General features: G+C 45.3%; 1 protein-coding gene across 2 annotated transcripts in view; it reads left to right on the forward strand.

Annotated features, from left to right (window-relative positions):
- The window catches only part of ak8 (adenylate kinase 8), a 223,716-nt gene that overhangs the window by 193,180 nt on the left and 8,673 nt on the right, over positions 1-21,863 (forward strand). For both annotated transcript variants that reach the window (XM_038782152.1, XM_038782153.1), the window contains one exon: positions 5,444-5,524. In XM_038782152.1, coding sequence (XP_038638080.1) covers positions 5,444-5,524 — 81 coding nt within the window. The remainder of the gene's footprint in view (positions 1-5,443; positions 5,525-21,863) is intronic.

A 21,863-nucleotide genomic window follows, 5' to 3' on the forward strand; every position in this document is an offset into this window, starting at 1 on the left:
TTGGTAACCCTAAGGTTGAGTCCCACAGTAACTTCATTTGAAGCCTACTTGTGACAATAAGCAATTTTAATTTTCATTTCATTTCAAGACTTGCTTTATTGAACTTTGTAGATGGAGAATAAAAACATTCAGGATGTTGAGGGTGTCTCATTAAACTAGCATTTTGATAATATTTCAAACACGTCAAATAATACTGAGAAATGTATGATTCGAGTTTTGGGGCTTGTAAGGAGATTTCGTGCTGATCATATTTTAGATTTCAATCGATCAACCTTTGATATTAGTAACCGAATGGACACATACCATTCATAAGCAATAATCTGTTTGATGATACCGATATACAGGAGGGAGCCAAACTGACCTAAAATATTGAACAATTCTGTGGACCTTTTGGCAAGTTTTCTTAGTGGAATGAAGGATCCCCACAGTCCTACCATTTTAAATGCACATTAATGACTGTTATAAAGCAGACCGTTAAAGATGGACCAGATTTCAAATTTCAGGGTGGTTAATTTCTTTACTCTGTTCCTATGAATCTAACCATTTTGTACAAGTGAAGTACAATGTTATTTTCTTTATTGTTTGTAAACAATTTTATAGTTATTCTTAAGCAATACAGATAATATTCCACAGTACTTAATTAACTGCTGCGTGAAAACATGCTGAGATATGTTATACAGCATGATTTGAAAAGCAATAATGTGCTTGTTGTGGACTATAATTAAATAAATCGTACATGTTGTGTGCTGGGCAATGCATGTTTCCCTTGGACAACAGGCAGTGTTGGGAAATCAATGGAGCAGCACTTTTTACTAATTGGGGTGTTGATGTGTACTTCCCTGTGATATGTTTAGAAACTACTCTCCTTTCTCACAACAATGTGCAAACAGTACAAAATTACCAAAGTAATGATGAAAGCATCCCTCAAAGTGTTTAAATCTTTACCTCACTGATTTCCACAATGACACATGCTGTGACTAAGTGGTGGTTAATTCCTACTAGAGTCCATTTGCTTCTATTCCTAACCTGTAATTTTGAGCCATGACGACAATAAACCAATGTATAATCTACACACACTCCTCTGTATGGCATCAAAATGTCTTAATATTTATTTGAAAAGAAAATTAATTGTTAATTAGATGGATCAGATCAACTTGATTTGTTCTCGAAAATTATACGGGAACAAAAATAAATTTAGGCACAAATAAACAAAGTAACATTCCAATTTTTTTGAAGCTTAATAATCCTCTTCTAGGTGGAAGTATTTTCCTGTTTACCAATCTGTGGCGTTTTACATGCTCACATGGCATCGATTTGGTAGCTTAGGAGCAAAAGCTGATAAGTGAGGAAAATGGGATATCAAAAGGCTTTGGGAGCAATCTAACAAGTGCCGGGAACAACCCGGCCATCTAACAGCACTTTGTTGCTATTTCGGGCCACAGCAGGGATCACACCCCCCCCCCCCAACCCCCACGCCCAAGGCCGCACTTAGCATCATTTCCTGCACTGAGGAGCTCCGAGAACAAACCCGCTATCTAATGGCACTGTTGCTATTTCGAGCCCCAGCGGGGATCACCCCCTGAGGCTGCATTTAGAGTCATTTCTTGCACTGAGGAGCTCCGACGAGCACTGCCAGGGTGTCAGGCTGGCATTGCCAAGGTGCCCAGGTGGCACCAACAGTGCCAGGGTGCAAGCCTGCCCAGAAGCCCATCACCTAGGGGCCTCCGATTTCCTGGGAGACCCCAAGTGCCGTTCCGCCTGGTCCCATTTGTGGAGACCAGTGCTGAATGGTGCCTGGCTGGTGTCTCCTCGGCAGGGCTGATAGATGCCGGGTGACCGTTCGATCTGGCGTCAGCGCGGCTAAGTGGGTTTTTAAATTCACTTAACCGTGCAAGACTGGGTCCCACATTGTGGCCACTGAGATCTAATTAGATCTCGTGAGGCGTAATGGCTGCCGGGAATCCCCGGGGAGGCCTCTCCCAGATCCGCCGTCCGCGGCCCGATCAGATTCCGGCAGGAATCAGTTGGTCAATTGCACCCTTTATGTTAATGCTTTTAAAGGAAGCAAAAAAATAGTTGTTTAAGAAGGAACTCCCTTTAAGGTAAGTACTGAAAACAGAAAGTAGATTATTACTTCCACTTGTTTAAGCATTATTTGTCAAAAAAAAAATTCTTACTTGAAGGATCTCAACATGGAGTTCTATTTCATTGCTGAAATGCTGGGGTGGGTACACTCTGTTGGTGTTAGCCAATGAAGTCCCTTAAGAGTGTTTGTCTTTTAAAAAACTGATCAGAATGGAATTGGTTATTTTAGAGATACATTGATTGTGGGTTCCTCTTTTTCTCTTTGCATCTTTGCCAAGCATTATGTGCTGTGACTAGATGGTTGAAGGAAAATTAAGACTGTTCTATCAGCAGAAAAAAATACTCTATCGGAACCGATTATTACAGGGCATGACACTATTAACAAAGACTAATTTAACCTCAAGCCTAGAGGTGATTTTGCCATGGAGACTTTCAGAATATTTCAATCAACTGCTGGGTGAAAACCACTTGTTAAATGATCAAAGTATGTTATATTTCATCATCGCAAACACAACAATGAGCTATTCTGGATTATAATGAAGGATTGTATGCTGTATACCTGACAACCTGAAAGCCAATTCTGGTGACACCTTGTGGACCAGAACTGGTTATGTAAATTCTGAAATGATGGAGTAGCTGTGATATTCATTTTACCTGGCTGTTGTCAGGGATTAATAATGATTTCTGTGGCTGGTGCTTGAATCCTTCATTCACGTGTGTGCAGTGGATCCTGACAGCTCTCAGCTGGAATCCTAAAGGGAATTTAGAGGCGGAATGTCTCATCACACAGAAAAAAAAATAGCATTAAATAAATTTTGCCCCACAGCAAATGTGCCTCACGTCAGTAGAGGAAGGAGCTGAGGGTCAGTCCAGACAGATGGGATGAAAGTTTTTTTCCTCTCTGGTAAGCATAAATGGTCCTTACAGAAATGAATTTTGGCATGCAATCAGCTGCACGTCTATAACATAAAACTGTCCAAATTTAAGTTATAATTGGGCAATCTCATTCAAAGAGGCCATTAGAGTAGGTGGGCAATGGGAATGTGCTGTTTGGAATTGGGAGTTGCCTTTCTCAGGTGAGAGCTAAATCACGTTTGCTGGAGCAGTATGTGGAGTGCTCTACACTGCATCTAACCTTGTACAGCAGACCGGAAATGATTGACATTGTCACTGGATGCAAAGAGGACATCTTCTATTTTCTGCTTATGGTCACTCTTCCCTGACAAGAATACAAAAGAAATTAAGATTGGAGGAGACTACCACACATTTCCCAGCTGAAAGAGGAGGTGGGTAGGCATGATGGGAGAAGAAATTAAAGAAAAATGAGCTCCAAAGTAGATCTAAAGAGATAAGTGAGCTACTCTTTCAGCCTTCTATGCACACAGCCAAAAACTGATTCAATTCCGGATGGTTTTAACTACACAAAAGCTTGGCTTAGCTTCTACATGTTACAGGATCAACAAGAAAGTAAACAATTGAAGTCTTTGAGAATGATGAAATATGCATTGGCTATCTGTGACAGGCAGATAAAGTAAAGCAATTAGGCACGTAATCCGAGTGGTAGGCAGCAGCAGCCCCAAGCTCTCTATTAGTTAATGTAGTTTGTACCTCCTCATCCCATCAAATCAGCTAACACTTCCACTAATTGGTTCATGAATTATACAACTGCCATTATAATTTAATCACCAATAAACATTTTGGGCTGGTGTAGAGTGTATCTCTCATTAATTCGTTAATTTAAGCAGATGGAAGGGTGATCGGATGAACGGGTGGCATACATTGCCTGAGGCAGAAAAGAAGTGGACAAATAAAATATAAAATAAAGGGAGGGAGAAATCTTTCAGGATTTCAGTTGTCAGAAACCCAATCTTCAAGCTGACAGCCGCCTTCCTCTCTGACACTGAAATTGAGTGACAGAATCATATCAGCGCTTGTCAACTGCCTAAACATCAGGCTGGTTGGTAAACAGAGCACAATGTAAATTAATTCTCATCTTACAACCCTTTCTCTGTTCCATGAATATTTCAGCACAGGCAGCATAAATATTAATACTAATAGCTTTGCTCAGTAGTTATTATTTCTGTTTTATGACAAATATTCATAAAATATTCAGGACCTTTTAGAACATTTACACAGTTGAATGTGAGATTGCCAGCTTCCAGGGAAGTTTGAACATATTGGGGTGCTCTTGATGTTTTTTTCCAAATTAATTTATAATGAATGGTTAAAAATGTAATCAATTTTGTGCAGTGATTCACCAAAATATACATTGGGGTTATTGCTCGATTCTCGCAACAGGTCGCCTTTTTTTTCTTTTATTTTCTTTTTAATTGGATTCATGAGTTTTATATCTGATGTTGTAATTTGCTTGAAGTACTTGCTAATTTAGCTGTTAATGGCAGCCAAATACAGTGTCTCTTCAGCCCCTGGAGAGATTTTATTCACAACTAGGGTAGATTTGTCACAATCAATTATGACTTAAACAAGAAATGGCCAGCGGGGGCTGTGCTGGAGGAACTCGATCTCTGAGACAGGGCCAGTACAGCTGGTATCTGAGCATTTCTCAATGCACCAACCGCCTGAGAGAAGCAACCAAATAATACCAAATATGATGTATTTAGACTTTTCCAAAAGGGCTATTGCGTACATGAATTATTACAGTTCCATTAAGATCACTTCTTGTGTACATTGTGAATATTATTAAGCATTGTATACACCCTTTATGCTTCACATTTTTGTTCCTGTAAAGAAATTTTAATCAAGTTTTAGTTTTCTGGACTTTTAGATACTTTTGTTTAACATTAAATAACAGTAGGATTATTTTTCATTATTACAGTCTGACAAGAATGCAATGCATTCTTTAATCATTATACTTAGTGCCACTCAGGGAATATGGTACAGTCTTTAAGACAGCTTTACAGTAAGCTTACTTGATTTCCCCCTTCTTGCAGAAATGTGACCGTCCTTCTATTTTATTGTCATTTGGCTGCACATACCTTAAAAACATTTCAGCTTGATTCTTTTTGAGATCTTTCTCCTAAATAATTTGAAGTTTTGTGTTACCTATATTACTTACATCCACATGTCACCTTAGTTGCCTGACCCTCAATTATAGCATTGCCTATTGGAAATTTGAGAAAAGAGTGACATTAAAGATTTTAGTGGGTATCATCCTTTTCAGTTGATACAGAGAAGATGTACAAAAGGGACTGATGCACACAATTAGAGTTTATTCTGGGATAACTCTACAATGCAATTTGTTACTGCCTTGTTTTGACCAGAATGCAGTTCTGATATATAAACCTTCCACAAAACCAGACTAGTTATTTTCTTTGCCTGATTTGCTGTTTCTTTAAAGGGTGTTTTTTCTGGATGTTCCTGATGATGCTGCCATTGAGCGTCTCACAGTGAGGTTGACGGATCCTGTTACAGGTGAAAGGTCAGTGATTCTCTTTTTCAAAATGATCAATTGTGTAAGCCATTTTACGCCATAGATTTAGCCACAAGGTCTGTGCTGTACATTTTTATGTTTATCATCAAAGAGGTAAAAGAGGAATATAAACATTTGATGTTTTATCAGTTTCATTGATTTTACACATTGGTAGCTGAAACTTTACTGATTGTATTTTCCATATATATATATATATATATATATATATATCAGGATGTAATATATATTTATTATAACAATTAAATTTGAAGTCCCTGCCTCCCTAGCTACCAGGTTTATATTTCATTGGCATGTCTGGTGGCGGTATGTAGGGGAAAGACATATACAAGGTAACTCCTGCTAGAGTACTGTATTTTTAGCCCTTGTTGCGCAGTACCTGGGTGTATTTTGTGTTTAAAATCCCACTTGATTGATGGGAGAAGGTGCCTCCATAAAGGAAATGCCCTGAAGGACCAGGACAAAGAAACTTGAAGGCAGAAATTCCCCGATTGAATGGGAGGCTTTGGTGAGGAAAGTGCCGGAGGCTGCTGCTGCTGAGACTAACTTCACTAACAGATAAGATTCTTACTGGCATCTTGGTGGTGGAATTCGAGAAGCAAAGGAGGGTTATGTCCAGGACCTCCATAAGTCGATGGAAGATGCCCTGGCTCCCATTAGTCAGCGTTGGAAAAGACCAAGAGACTGTAAACCGCATGGCGCTGCGATAAAGGGCGTGGAGGTGGCTCTCTCTCTCCCGAGGCATAGCAACAGATTGCCCCTCTGGAAGCTGAGTTTTCTCAGATGTATGAATAAAGCCAAAGTGGATGATTTAGAAAATCGTTCCAGGAAGCAGAATATTCAAATTGTGGGGTTGCCGGAGAGAATGGGAGGCCCAACTCCCGCAGAATTATTTTCGAAGATGTTTGGGAAGATGGTGGGGGGAGAGTGGATACACATCCTCTCCTGATCTGGATCGAGTCCACCGGACACTCCAACAGAAGTCCTGCCCCAATGAACCACCGTGAGCTGTTCTTGTGAAGTTCCACAGCTTCCTGGGAAAGAAACAGGCCTTGAGATGGACTAAGAAACATCCTGACTATAAATTGGAATACCTCACCATCAGGCATTATCAAGACATTGGTGCGGAACTGACAGGAAGCAGGTGGTGTTTATCAAGGCTAAAGCTGCCCTGTAAAGAATGGAGTTTGATTTGAGAAGGCATACCCGGACAGCTCAGACTGACCTTTGAGGAGAAAGACTATTTGTTCAATGCGCCGGAGGAGGCGGAATTGTAAAAAAATATGGGCTGGGTGCTAGTTGATGGAGATTTCTGTGAGGTTTTTGAATGTTGGGGAGCATGTGGGTCCTAATTGAAAAATCCTAATTTTTCAAGAATCTTGGGTAGAATTCTCCGCAAGACTCGACGCCGTTGTGAAACCTGGAGAGGTTCACGACGGCGTCAGAAGCCTCTCCCGGCCCCCTATTCTCCCCTACCCGGGGGATAGGCGGGCCGTACTGGGAAACTCGGCGGCCGGACCTTGTCCCTGGCTTCAAGGCCTGGCATGCCAAGAATGACGCCGCAGCGGAGCCTAATGACGTCAGCCGCGCATGCGCAGGTTGGACAGCTCAAACCCGCGCATGCGCGGTTGCCGTCTTTCCCCTCAGCCTCCCCGCAAGACGTGGCGGCTTGATCTTGCGGGGCAGCGGAGGGGAAAGAGTGCGTCCCCTTGAGACGCCGGCCCGACGATCGGTGGGCACTGATCGCGGGCCAGTCCCCTCCCGAGCACGGTCGTGGTGCTCGATCCCCGATCCGCCCCCCCACAGGCCCCACACTTACCTGGCGCCCCATGTTCACGATGGCAGCGACCAGGTGTGGTTGCCGCCGTCGTGAACAGGTCAGGAACGGCGGCCGCTCGGCCCATCTGGGTCGGAGAATCGCAGGCCGCCGTGAAAAACGGCGACCCGCGTTTCTCCAAGTGGTGTGTCGGAAAACCGGACACGCCATTTTGGGGGGGGGGGGGGGGTGGGAGAATAGCGGGAGGTGCGGGAGCGGACCTCCCGCTATTCTCCCACCCATCGTGGTTGCGGAGAATCGCGGCCCTTGCCTTTAATAAAGGAGAGGGGAGTTCGAAGAGTAAATGAAAGAAGACATTTATTTATAGGTACAACTATTTACACGAGGCCTGGTTATACCTCACCTGGCCCTTCTCTCTGTGTCGGTCAGTTCCTGACTAGTTGACCTTTTAAACAACAGGTTTGTGGGTTAGTTAGCGGGGGGGAGCTCATACTCCTTGAGTCACATGGAGAAAACAATTGACCCGGCCCCATGTGTCCTGTGCAGGTTATTTCATTGCCATCACTATATCCTCTTATATCTAGTAATATCCTTTTAAATCACTGCATTCCATTTTATTAGCTTCAATATCCTTTTTAGAATGGGTATCCAAAATAATACCATGGTCTGTGATCGAGGAAACTGTGGTATATGACCTATAGGTTGAAGCTAAGGATGAGAAGTTAATGGAGTATTTTTGTCTTGATGACTACCCAACAGCAATTTCATCCACTGCCTCTTCCTCCTCTTTTCCTTCAGTCTAAGCACCAATCTCCAGTAGTCTCAGTCCCTTCACCACGTACATCCTTGTCATAAACCAAGTTTCAAACTCCAAGGGCTGGATTCTTCCAAAATGGGATCATGTCCCCACGCCGGCGTAAAAGGCTGGAGTTTTACTCCAGAGATTCCGGGAAAAAAGATCAGCTAATTCAAAGCCCTGCAGGGGGCTAGCAGGGACCCGGAGTGATTCACGCAGATTTAGCTGCGGATACGGCTCCCCGCACTTCCTGTTCAGAGTCCGTGCATGTGCATGGCGGCGGCCTTTAGCGGCCGCGCCAAGCTCCATGGCGGACTCTGACCGCGGAGCCACACACAAAAATTAGACACCCCCAATCGGCCGCGTGCCCGAGCATCTAACCACGTGGATCTAATCCCCGGCCACCTATAAGGCCCCCATCCCGGTGTCCGATCCCCCCCCCACCCCCCACCAGGGCGGTCGCGGACTGAGTTCGCAGCCACCAAGCCAGCATCCCGACTGTCAATAGGCGGTTAGTTCCACGCCATCGGGAACTCGGCTGGTTGGGAGCGGAGGATCGCTGGGCTGGCCTCTGTCAATGGGACCCCAGTCATGGGGCATATTCTGCGATCACGCCAAATCTTGGGTCCCAGAGAATCGCCAAAGCGGCGGCGGTTCTGCTTTTGGCGGGAAAATGGATTCTCCACCTCTGCGCCGAACGCAATTTCGGCGCATGGCTGCGGAGAATCCAGCCACATATTTATTATCTGCTTCTTCCACCTCTTCAATAATATCCTTCTCCTTATCATCAATGATATTACCAAAATGCTGATAGTGCTTTTACTCTCTAATACCCAACCCTTTGTGGATGCGTTGGTAAGTGGGAAGGCTGGCTGAATAGCGCGGAAGGTGGCTTGCTGGAAATCTTCCTACTACCATGCCATTTAGCCAGTGTTGGGAAAGATTGGTTGCAGTATGAACCCAATTGCCTAATTAATGCATCTTTCTACCCCACCTACCTTACTTTGAGGGTGCCCAGCCATCGATGCATCCTCACCCTGCAGATGGAACCCCAGCAATGATCACTGCCAGCAATGCTTTCTCTTAATGAGGTGGCAATGTGCTGACCCAGGGTTCCACCACTGGCCAAAACTGGCTCACCTCCCATTTCCAACTCCGGCTGTGGAACATCTGCTTAAAATTCCAGCCCATTTTTCAGGTCATGGTGGAAATGCCAAGATGGTTAGAAGACAGGAATGAGATTTCAGGTACCTGGAGGCCTGAAACTTTAGAAAATGGTCCCCATTTGGTAAGGCCTCAAGTGTTTGGGAAATTGGGAAGCAATAGCAAGGGAAGCGGGCCAAAGTGGCCTGTGGAACCTGGTGGAGAGCTCTCGCTCTTCTTGCCCATGACAAATGAACCATTAAAAATAAATTTACATAGCTGGACCGCTTCCAGCCCTGGATCCATAAGTCCTTAGATTTCCCCAGCATCCATTAGATTTTCCAGATGTCATTTGCTCCCCCCAAGAAGGATCTGTTGGCATAAATGTTTCGGTCAGTGCTGAACTTTATGGCCACTAGCATCGTCCCTCTTGCCCTGCAGGCCACGTTGTGCCTCATTGGTGAAATGGCTGACGTGGAAGTAGGAAAGTGCCCTCCGTGGATAGGCCTCCTCTCTGTGTACACAGCTTCCTCTCTCTGCTGTTTGTGCTTCATTTCCAAGTCAGGTTGTAGTCCAAGGGAAAATGCAACTATAGACCCATTACTGAAGCAGACTGTCTTTCTCCAGACAGGCCTTCCAACCCCTCTGACCTCCCTTGGAAAGCAAAAAGAAGTTATCAAACCTCCTCCAATAATATTCAATGCAGTCATTTCACTAACTTCATGCCACGGAAGAAAAGTCAAAAGGACCCCAAATGTATAATTAGCCCCAGAAATAGAATCGATGCAGATTGGCGAGGGGGGAGGACGAGGGGGGAGGAAGGGGGGATGGTCCCTTGTGCAGCTGAACATATGGTTAACATTCCATATGGCAGATATTGCACCAAATCATTGTTGTAGGCTATTTAATGTCATAATCTGCCCACTTTGCATGCTTGTGGTGTGTGCATACACGGTGCTCCTGTACTAGTACCTGATAGTAAAGGTGCAATGTGTAGGCTGCACCGATGTAGCTGGAAGCGTCCCAGCTGCCATTTTATACATTTTGGGTTTAGTAGCACCAGCAGCATCATGGAGCCAAATTTAGCAGCCCAAATGTAACATGATACAAATTCAAAATATAAAATTTCAAAGGGAAAAAACAAAGCTGGGCAAATATTATGGTGCAAAGTGGAAACAATGAGATATTGGATATTTAAGATGGAATAACTCTTCTGGTAACCGTCTTCTGATCTATATTCTCGTTCACTTTCACAAGAGGTTGAATGAACAAGAATCAATTAGGTGATGTGAATTAAAGGTCCACAAATGTTAAATTTACTCGGGAAACTGATCAGTTTTTTTTAACACATAAATAGGCTTACATTAACACGGCAATGAAGTTACTGTGAAAATCCCCCAGTCGCCATACTCTGGCTCCTGTTCGGGTACACAGAGGGAGAATTAGGCTTCAAAGAAGTTAGTGTGAAAATCCCCTAGTCGCCACATTCCAGCACGTCTTTCGGGACTTGTGGGAGGAAACCAAAGCACCCGGAGGAAACCAAGGAACCAAAGGCCTCAGAGTCCTTTGTCCTATTGTAGATGGGCCTGCCAGAATCCTCAGAACTTAGTGCAGCCTTCAGCACAGGAGTAATCAAGTGGGCAAACATTCGGCACAAAATCAGCTTGTGGAAATGTTTGTTAAATCCAGGTGATATGTCATAAACAGCCTACAGAGGGCAGCAGATATATTAAAAGTCATTCCTTCTGACGTAACTAGTAACAAAGGGCAAAATTCTCTGTTTGGGAGACTACGGGCACGATCCAACGGCCACGCAGTGCTGGAAAAGCAGCTTGCCCTGGTGCAGGATGGCCATTGAAAGCAGGGAGACCCCACTCCTGGGGTCTACCCGGCTCACAACACCTCGCAAGATTCAACGCAATCTCATGAGATATTGCGATGTGAATCCCGCATGCAATTGGTGGGATCACTTTTTAGCAAATCTGCATATTAGAGCAAGGCAGTAAGCCTCACTCTAATGTACAGATTCCCGAAATACCTGAGGCTTTGGGATTCAACCCCTTCACCTCAAGAGACCTCAGCTGTTTAGGACTGGTTCCCACAAACAGGGACCAGATAGAATGGCACTCATTGGGGACTCCGAGGGGATTGGAGGCTCCCAGCTGCATGCCCTTTGGACAGGGTGTTGCCCTGTGCCACCTGGATGCTGGCCTGGCACTGCCAGCTGTGAGTGCCAGGAAACACTCTGCTAAATGTGCTCCCTTTTAGGAGAATTGTGCACTAACTGTTGATACTGGGACTAAATTACATGCATTTTGTGTTCCATTGAGGGTAATATTTCTGGAGCAATACAGGACCTGCTAATGAGCCAGCACTCTGCTGACATGAATTGTGAACAATTCCCAGCCCACCCAGTGAGTGGTGGTGATGATCATAGGGTTGAGGTTGGCTGCCTCAGGGCAACTCAATATAGGGGGCCAAAACCAGATGTTAGGTCACTTATTTGCATATGCAGAGGACATAATGTCTGTTTTTTTTCACCTATTCCAATATGATGGGCAGCAAATCTCCACCTCGTAATGAGCATGTGCTTCCTGTCTGTCATACTCATGGCAAGGGGGCCATATAGCATCTGATACCAAGGTGACAATAGGACCATGGGATAAGAGTAGAGACGTTATACCTAGGATAACTGATAAGTAGTATCGTCTGTCTTGGACGGCAATCAATTCGAGATAAATATTTGAAGTAAATACGTGAAAGGTTTTTGATATGTTAAATCCAAACTTTCTTGCTTGCACTTAATGTGTGTCACGCGAACACATCCTGTTTCTGCCAAAGTCAGTTTCAACTCCTCCCATTTCTCAGCCTCATTTTGTGCACTGCATTAGCCCTCCTATCCATCCCAATCACCTCCCATCTACTAACCTCCTTTACCTTCTGCTATCTGCCCTGATTGGTGCAGTCGGCTTGCTGCTACATTCTCTGCCTTGGCCGCTGTACTGATGCTCCCACTCAATGTTGCTGTTACAGGAGATCTCCTGGTATCTTCCGTGGAAGTGAAGAATCCTGAACGTGGGGCTGAAAAGTGTGGCAACTGAGTTGAAGGGTATAGAGGACTTGGGGAAAATAGAAGATTAATTTTTTTTAAAAGACAAGAGCCTAATGAAACCACATTATTCCTAAAATTGTGACAATATCTAATTTACGTTGCAGCAGGAGATTGAGAAATACAGTTCAGAGGTTAACAGCCACACTGGAGAAAAGGAGCCTGTCAAAGCGAACTCCAGTAGTTTAGCAGCATTACCTTGGGAATGGGAGGAGTTGAAACTGACTTTGGCAGAAACAGGATGTGTTGGAGTGACACACATTAAGTGCAAGCAAGAAAGTTTGGATTTAACATATCAAAAACCTTTCACATATTTACTTCAAATATTTATCTTGAATTGATTGCAGTCCAAGACAGACGATACTACTTATCAGTAAGTTTAGCAGCATTACCTTGAGGCCAATAAGATTGATTACTTATGTTAGGTCTTCTTATTGGTTATTAAATATGTGGCCAAGAAAGCATTGTCACAATGCAGTTTGTAGCTACTTTCTACACTGACACTTGCACTCACTGATGGATGACACATTTGAGACAGTTGTTTTACTGTTTTTTTAAAGTTTTATTTTGGTTCGATTGGAACAACAATTGTAAACCCCTTTAATTGCTGATGAATATAAATGCCTAGCCATCTCAAGAGCCACAATCAACTGCTGCACTTGCAAATTAAGGCACCTTTCCATGCAATGGATCTGTCTCACAACCAATTTAAAGTCATTTCTTCCACTCAAATGTATACACATCTAGATTTGCTTTTCCTAATCATTTAAATAAAAACAAACTCCACAAACTCAGCATAAACAAGTTCTAATAGTGATTTATTTATAAATCGTAAGTGTATTTGTCTACCATGGTGCTGCCATTTTACCTGCCCACTGGTGTTACAAATGCAGGACTGTGGCACAAGTGGTTAGCACAGTTGCCTCACGGCACCAAGGTCCCAGGTTCGATCCCGGCTCTGGGACACTGTCTGTATGGAGTTTGCACATTCTTCCCGTGTTTGTGTGGGTTTCGCCCCCACAACCCAAAAAGATGTGCCGATAGGTGGATTGGCCACGCTAAATTTTCCCTTAATTGGAAAAAATGAATTGGATATGCATCCCGACCTTTCCAAGCACTCTTTCTACCTGAACTGCCGTTGACAGGAAAGCAGGAGAAGGTGCATTTCGTTACGCTGTGTCCCCAGATAATGATGCTGGGTACGAGATGACCCCCTTGATTCTATCAGCCTGAATCCAGGATGGTCACTCTGCAGGCTATAAACTCTCGACAAATGTACTGGTTATCAAGGCTATCAAACCCAAGTTATCAAGGGATGAAATTTGAAAAGTAAAAAGGGACACACATGGCAAGGAAGACCTCAGTGAAAAAGATGTGTAAAATATCCTTTGTACAATTAGTAGGTACAATAAGCAGGTACTTTAATTTTGCAGGAGGAGAAGCCAAACCACTCACTTAGCTCATTTTCAGGAACCTCAGGGCCTGCAGCAATTTGACCAAATCTGTCTCCAATGGCTTTGTGTACGCTTAAGCAGGTCAAACCTTTAAGGTCAGAGGCGTATCCAAAAATCTTGTCACCTGGATATTTCTTTTAAATGTGCAACTCCATGCATATTAAAGGCCTGACCGTACTATTTTATTAGCACCTTCATGAATTTCAGACACTCCACTTCTGCCCAAGCTGCTGTTGGTTAATATTAACTTATAACCATCAATGATCAAGAAACCTTTTTTTTTTCAAAAGCAAGAATACAGAAAACATTCGTTCTTCAGTAGATCTTTATATATTGGCAATCTGAGACATTGAGAATTTTTCTAGAATGACTACTTTCATTTGTTCTAGGATTCTTCTGTTGGAAGGGTTTGTCAGATAGACATCAGAAATATTGCAGGCACTTGTGTGGAAATAATTTGATTGAAGGCTGAAACCTTTTTGTAGATGATTTTACCCCGAGCGCAGACTGGCTCAGTGGTCCTATAGAGTTCTACTAAACTTTCAGCGGAAATGCTGCAGAAACAGCTATTCTCCAGAATTCTGCAGAAGGTATAACAGGAAATAGAGAATGTTGCGATGTGGCCGGTAGATGCCTCCTCCGTGACCTGCCCATATCGTCAGGCCTTGCAAGATCTAACAGAATTTGGCAAATCTGCATATTAGAGTGAGTAGCGAGTCGCACTCTAATATGCAGCTCACCTGATGTACCCGAGGCGTTGGGATCTAACCCCTTCGCCTCAGAGACCATAGGCGAATGCCATCCACACAAACGAGGACCAGGCAAAATGGCACTTGGGGGAGGTCTACCAGGGATCGGTGGTTGGCTTCCAGGCAGGGTGGCACCCTGGCACTACTGGTGCCACCTGGGTGCCAGCCTGGCACTGCCAAAGTACCCATGTGGCACGGCCAGCCAGGCTGGCATTGTGCCCATGCTGGGGATTGGGCCTTGGGGTCCCGATCTCTTCCTGCACTGGGGAGTTCTGGTGAGTGGAACTCCTCGGTGAAGCAAACAGGACTAGGTGCCCCCTCAGCGGGCGTTCCCTGCTCAGGCCCAGATTGCAACAGATAACACGGTCTTTCTTGGCACTGTGAGTGCCGGGAAACACCCAGCTACACGCGCTCGACACGAAACTCTGTTGCAATTTGGTTGGATCGTGCCCATTATGGATTTGATGCACAAAACCTGCTAATGGCAACTGTTCCAGAAGAGGACTTGGAATGATAGGCAGTTCACTTCATGAACTTTTAATTTAGTTTAGTGTCTAATTTCCTTCAGGAAAACAGCTCCCTGGATTGAATGGCAGCTTTATTCACAGACCATCAAAAAACAGAGAGGGCGAAACGCTGACTGATTCCTTTGCGTAATTTCTAAATTAAACTGCCAGTCAAACTATACCATCTTCTAGATTGAAGTCCGATACTGAGGAAAATGAAAAAATACACCTGCTATATTCTGTTCGCGGATGTCACCTTGAAATACATTTGGAGCTATAAATTTTTAATGCAGACTGTTGGGTGGAAAGGGACTAAGGGTTAGGGGAATAGGGTTTATGGGTCATTAACTGTCAGCAAGTGAAGTGCAACTTTCTAGACGGTTAATGTGCATTACAGAGGGAGAATTTGCGTGAAGTAATTCTCCCTTGACACCGATTTTAAACTTGTGTAGTGTAAATCTACACTTGGGGCATAACCTCATTACTGAACAAACCTTTTTCTTTCTATTCATTTATGGGATGTGGGTATCGCTGGCCAGACCAGCATTTATTGCCCATCCTTAATTGCCCTTGAGAAGGTGGTGGTGAGCGGTCTTTTTAAAAAATAAATTTAGCGTACCCAATTATTTTTTCCATTTCGGGGGCAATTCAGTGTGGCCAATCCACCTACCCTGCACATCTTTGGGTTGTGGGGGTGAGACCCATGCAGACACGGGGAGAATGTGCAAACTCCACACGGACAGTAACCCGGAGCCGGAATCGATGTGCAAACTCCACACAGACAGTGACCCGGGGCCGGGATTGAACCAGGGTCCTCAGCGCCATAGTGCTAGCCACTGCCACCGTGCCACCCGTGAACTGTCTTCTTGAACCCAGTAATCACCCCTCAGCATCCCCACTCAATCTTACTTTTTACTTTGAGTCTATTTCACAATAGAGAGATGTTACAGACATTCCAGTCAGGGAGGAGAGCTATCAAATATTAGATTAAACTGACATTGTGGGAGAAAGTATTAAGGGGTTTAACATGTTTGAAAGTGGAGAAATACCCAGGCCTGGATGAAATGTATCCTAGGCTGTTAAAAGAAGCAAGGGATGGTCAGAGGCTCTGACCATTATTTTCCAATCTGTCTACAGGTATGTTGCCAGAGGATTGGAGGACAGTCAACATTGTACCAATGTTGAAAAAGGGAGAAGGGGGTTGACCAAGTAATTATAGGCCAGTCAGCTAAATTCAATGGTGGGAAAAGTATTGGAAAAATTCTGAAGGAAAGGAAAAGTCTTCATCCAGAAAGGCATGGATAAATCTGAGATATTCAGCACAGATTTGTTATGGGAAGGTCATCTCTGACTAATATGATTGAATTTTTAAAAGAGATAACAAGGAAGGTCAAAGAGAGTAGTGTATCTGATGTAGCTCAAATAGATTTTATCGAGTCTGTTAATAATACCACATGGCAGACTGGATACAAAAATAAAAACACGCTGGAACTAAGGTAAAAGGGGAAAATTGGACCCAAAATTGGCATAGAGGTAGGAATTAAGAGGTTTTTTTTGTGACTGGAAGGCAGGTTCTAGTATAATTGTGCAGGGATCAGTACTAGTTCCTGTAAAGTCTCAAGCAAGCAACCACTCGGAAGTGATGTTTGTAGAAAAGTTTGGTTTTATTCTGATTATTATACATAGCTCCGACTCCCCAAAGGGTCTCCCACCCCCAGTGCACACCTGGGCCGGGATATTTATATCCCAGCAGTCATAGGAAAAGTGGATTAGCCCCACCCCCTCGTCCGGATAGATTGTATTCAGGTGAGGCCACAGGGAATCTGATGTTGCAGATCTCTGAGCCTCCTGTTAGGGTTATAACACTATCTTTGCTTTTTTGTGGTAAATAGCAATGATTTGGACTTGAATGTAAGGAGCATGATTAAGAAGTTTGCTGATGATACAAAAATTGGCCATGTGATTGATAATTAAGAAGAAAGCTGCCGCTGCAGGAAGCTATCAATGGACTCATCAAGGTGGGAGAAGTATGAGGTAAAGAATTTATGCGTTTACTCACAGTGATATGGAAGTAGAAAAGGGAGATTTCTCACAAGATCAACTGATTTCCGTGATAGCTGGCTTGGGATGGGGTTTGTGTGGGAGCAGGAGTCCATAGTGATTGACACTTCAAATTCAGTGGTTGGGATTTTCCGTTTGGGAGACTATGAGCTGGATCCGCTGATTTTGAGGCTATGTCCAGAGGAAGTATCCAGTTTTACGATGAAAAAGACGACGACGCCCCTCCACAGATACTGTGCCCGGTGAGAGGATAGCAGTCGCGCCACGTAAAACCCCCGGCGTTCTCAACAGAAATGGCCACAGAATTGCTGGGACCGTGGCCGCGCATGTGCATGGCGACGACCTGCAGCAGTCGCGCTGTACATCATGGTGCCAGCCGCATGCAGATAGTGCCCCCCTAAAACCCCCCCTCGGCTCCCCCCCCCCCCCCCCCCCCCCCCCCCCCCGACTGTGGCGGCGCTGGACACAGTCTGCAGCCACCACGCTAGGTTGACGAAAACATCTCCCTAGCCGTGTGGAAGTCGGCCCATTGGGGGCAGAGCATCAGGGGAGGGCCTTCAGGTGACGTCTTGAGGCCGTCTCAACGCCATGCGGTATACTCACTGATAACGCCATTTTGGAGGAGGTGGAGCATCCGAAAACATGCGCCGCCCCTGTTTTCGGCACCATCCGATCGCTGAATACGATTTCGGCATCAGCAAACGGAGAATCGCGCTGGTGGACAATTATTACTAATTTTGGGAGCAGAAATCGCGAATCAATTCAGTATCTCTTACCATGCAAATTTATGTATGGCGAGGAATACAAGAGATTCCCGCTACCATTTTGAGTGGGTGGTCTGTTAGCGAAGCCCTGCTGCCAGCCAAACCCCCCCTCCCCTCCACCTCCCCCCACATGGCAAATCAGCCCCCTACCCCGGATGTTTTGGGTGCCTCCCCTTCCCCCAAGTATGGGGTGACCCACCCACCCCACGCCCCCTCCCCCTCCCCCTTCCCCGGCATCCCCACAGAGACATCCTACATAGGGATATGTCTCACAGGGACTCGCTAAAGACAATTAAGTGCATTCCAATCAGGATCCTTCATGCTTAAGTGATTTTGAAGTGCTGAGCTGGAAATTGGCAGCACTTAACTCTTTGATGTGGTTAGTGTTTGTAAACATTGCGGTTACAGCACTTAGAATTACTCATCCATAAGGGCAGCACGGTGGCCTAGTGGTTAGCACAACCGCCTCACGGCGCTGACGTCTCAGGTTCGATCCCTGCTCCGGGTCTCTGTCCGTGTGGAGTTTGCACGTTCTCCCCGTGTCTGCGTGGGTTTCGCCCCCACAACCCAAAAATGTGCAGAGTAGGTGGATTGGCCACGCTAAATTGCCCCTTAATTGGAAAAAATAATTGGCTAATCTAAATTTATAAAAAAACAAGAATTACTCATCCATAAAGAAGACAAATGGAGCTATTTTATGGAAGTTGTCAATCACAACCCACTACAAGAAGTGAATGATGGCTTGCAGCTAAAGGATCTGAGGGTTTTCAACACATGTCGCAGCTGTTCTTTTTCCTAAATTAACATGTGGTGCTACCAGGTGAATGTTACAACTGTAATTTATTTCACTGCCCCTGTCTAGACTGCTCTCTAGCTTCCAGACAGGGGTCTCTTTTCTGGGGGTGGTCTGAGGTGGGTGGTCCTTTAGACGGGGGTGGGGAGCTATATGTCTTCCTTTAGTTAGAGTCCCTAACGGCTCCTTTAGTATGGGGGGTCCCTGTAGAGGGGTATCCCTATTTAGGAGTGAGAGGGGTCTCACTATTTAGGGGTCTCTGTGGGGGTTCCTTTAGATAGGGGGTCATTGTGGGGGGGTCTCCCATTTTAGCAGGTAACCTGTGGGTTGGTTCTGTTAGGGGAGGAGTGGGCAGGTAGTGCATTGTGCTGGAGGAGGATGGCCCCTTGGCCCACTGCGAGTTACCCCCTTTGTTCTCCGCAAGGTCCACCATGTCAGATTCACATTTAGTGATACCTATAGTAATCTCCGCCCACCTGATTCCTGGCACCGAGGACCAGGGACCATGACTCTGGTGCCCCACGACATTCTTCCGCAGGCACAAGGGTGTGCGAACTCCAATCCTGCCCCCAGCAGGGGTCCAGGCACCAATCCCGCCACATGTGCCGGAGAATCCATCCAGGATATCCATGTTAATCTACACCTGCTAAATCCTGAAGTTCAGTCACATTTAGAGAGATGACGACGGCAAATGCCCACAAAATGATATCTATATTTGATTCCTAAATCTCTGTTCCCTATTCCATGTATCGACTTAATATCCCGGGAGTATTCTTCCTACCAAAGTTTCCTACCTCAAACTTATTTATATTGAAGTTAATTTGCCAATTACACCCATTCTGCAAGATATCCCTTGCCTCATTTAAGATTCTCCTTAAAACCCTTCCTCTTTGACCAAGGTTTTGGTCACCTGTCCCATTATCCCCTTCTGCACCTTGGTATCAAATTTTGGTTCATAGTGGTCCTTTGAAGAGCCTTCCACTGTTTAGTACAGTGGTTATTTATTAATGTCTTCCTGTATTTGGAAGGTGGATCTCAACCTCCCAATTTGGTTGCAATTGCAAATTTTGAAATTGTACTTTCAATTCTTAAGTCCGAATTGTTTATGAAAATGGTGAACAACAGTGGTCCCAGCACAAATCTTTATCGAACACCAACTCTCACCATTTTCCACTCTAAATAACGGTCATTTAACCCAAGTTTTCTGTTTAGTCACATTGGTGTCCATTCTCCGACTCTACAGGTTCTGACGTTAGCCATGAGTCTATTGTATATTACCTTATTGAAGGCTTTTTGGAAATCTAAATATATTATGCCTACATTACCTTATTTACCTTTTCAGTTACTTTATCAAAGCATTCAAGAAGGTTGGACAAACAAGGCCTTCCCTTTTAGAATCTCTACTGACTATTAATTATATTTTCAATTTCGAAAAGTTTTTCTGTTACATCTTTGAATAAGGATTACATTAGATTTTCTACCTCCGATTTTAAACTACATGGTCTATTTTCTTTTTTAAATATAATTTTTATTGGAATTTTTTACAGAAAATATAAAACATAACGACAAACAATGAAATGCAACAAAATAACCCATAATAACTGTAACACCCCCAGACCGTATGTATCACATCCCCCCACCCCCCCAACCCCAATGAACAACAAAAGAACTTAAAAATAAATTAAAATTAAATAAACAAACATAGTCATTGTCCGCCCCCCCCCCTTGTCCCTCCCCCTTCCCCCCCTCCCCCCCGGGTTGCTGCTGCTACTGTCCCTGTACCCTATCGTTGAGCCAGAAAGTCGAGAAAAGGTTGCCACCGCCTAAAGAACCCTTGTACCGACCCTCTCAGGGCGAATTTGACCTTCTCTAGCTTAATGAAACCCGCCATGTCATTGATCCAGGTCTCCACGCTTGGGGGCCTCGCATCCTTCCATTGTAGCAAGATCCTTCGCCGGGCTACTAGGGACGCAAAGGCCAGCACACCGGCCTCTTTCGCCTCCTGCACTCCCGGCTCCATCCCAACCCCAAAAATCGCGAGTCCCCATCCTGGCTTGACCCTGGATCCCACCACCCTCGACACCGTCCACGCCACCCCCTTCCAGAACTCCTCCAGTGCCGGGCATGCCCAGAACATATGGGCATGGTTCGCTGGACTCCCCGAGCACCTGACACACCTGTCTTCACCCCCAAAGAACCTACTCATCCTCGTCCCAGTCATGTGGGCCAAGTGCAGCACCTTGAATTGGATGAGGCTAAGCCGCGCACACGAGGAGGAAGAATTAACCCTCTCCAGGGCATCAGCCCATGTCCCGTCTGTTCCCCCAGTTCCCCCTCCCACTTAGCTTTCAGCTCCTCTACTGATGCCTCCTCCGCCTCCTGCATAACCTTGTAGATATCAGATATCTTCCCCTCTCCGACCCAAACCCCCGAAAGCACCCTGTCACTCACCCCCCTCGCGGGAAGCGAAGGGAATCCCTCCACCTGCCGCCTAGCAAATGCCTTTACCTGCAGATACCTGAACATGTTCCCCGGGGGAGCCCAAATTTCTCCTCCAACTCCCCCAGGCTCGCAAACCTCCCATCAATAAACAGGTCCCTCAGCTGTCTGATGCCCGCTCTGTGCCAACCCTGAAATCCCCCATCAATGTTCCCCGGGACGAACCTATGGTTCCCCCTTAACGGAGCCTCCATCGAGCCCCCCACTTCTCCCCTATGTCACCTCCACTGCCCCCAAATCGTGAGGGTAGCCGCCACCACCGGACTCGTGGTATACCTCGTAGGAGGGAGCGGCCACGGCGCCGTTACCAGGGCCCCCAGGCTTGTATCTCCACAGGACGCCCTCTCCATCCGTTTCCATGCTGCCCCCTCCCCCTCCATTATCCACTTGCGCACCATCGACACATTGGCCGCCCAATAATACCCCGAGAGATTGGGTAACGCCAGCCCCCCCCCATCTCTACCCCGCTCCAAGAAGACCCTCTTCACCCTCGGGGTCCCATGCGCCCAAACAAAGCTCATAATGCTGCTAGTCACCCTTCTAAAAAAGGCCCTATGGATAAAGATGGGCAAACACTGAAAAAGGAACAAGAACCTCGGGAGAACCGTCATTTTGACGGACTGCACTCTACCCGCCAACGATAGCGGTACCACGTCCCACCTTTTAAATTCCTCCTCCA

This window comes from Scyliorhinus canicula, chromosome 21, assembly GCF_902713615.1.
Source record: "Scyliorhinus canicula chromosome 21, sScyCan1.1, whole genome shotgun sequence".
Classification (NCBI taxonomy): domain Eukaryota; kingdom Metazoa; phylum Chordata; class Chondrichthyes; order Carcharhiniformes; family Scyliorhinidae; genus Scyliorhinus; species Scyliorhinus canicula.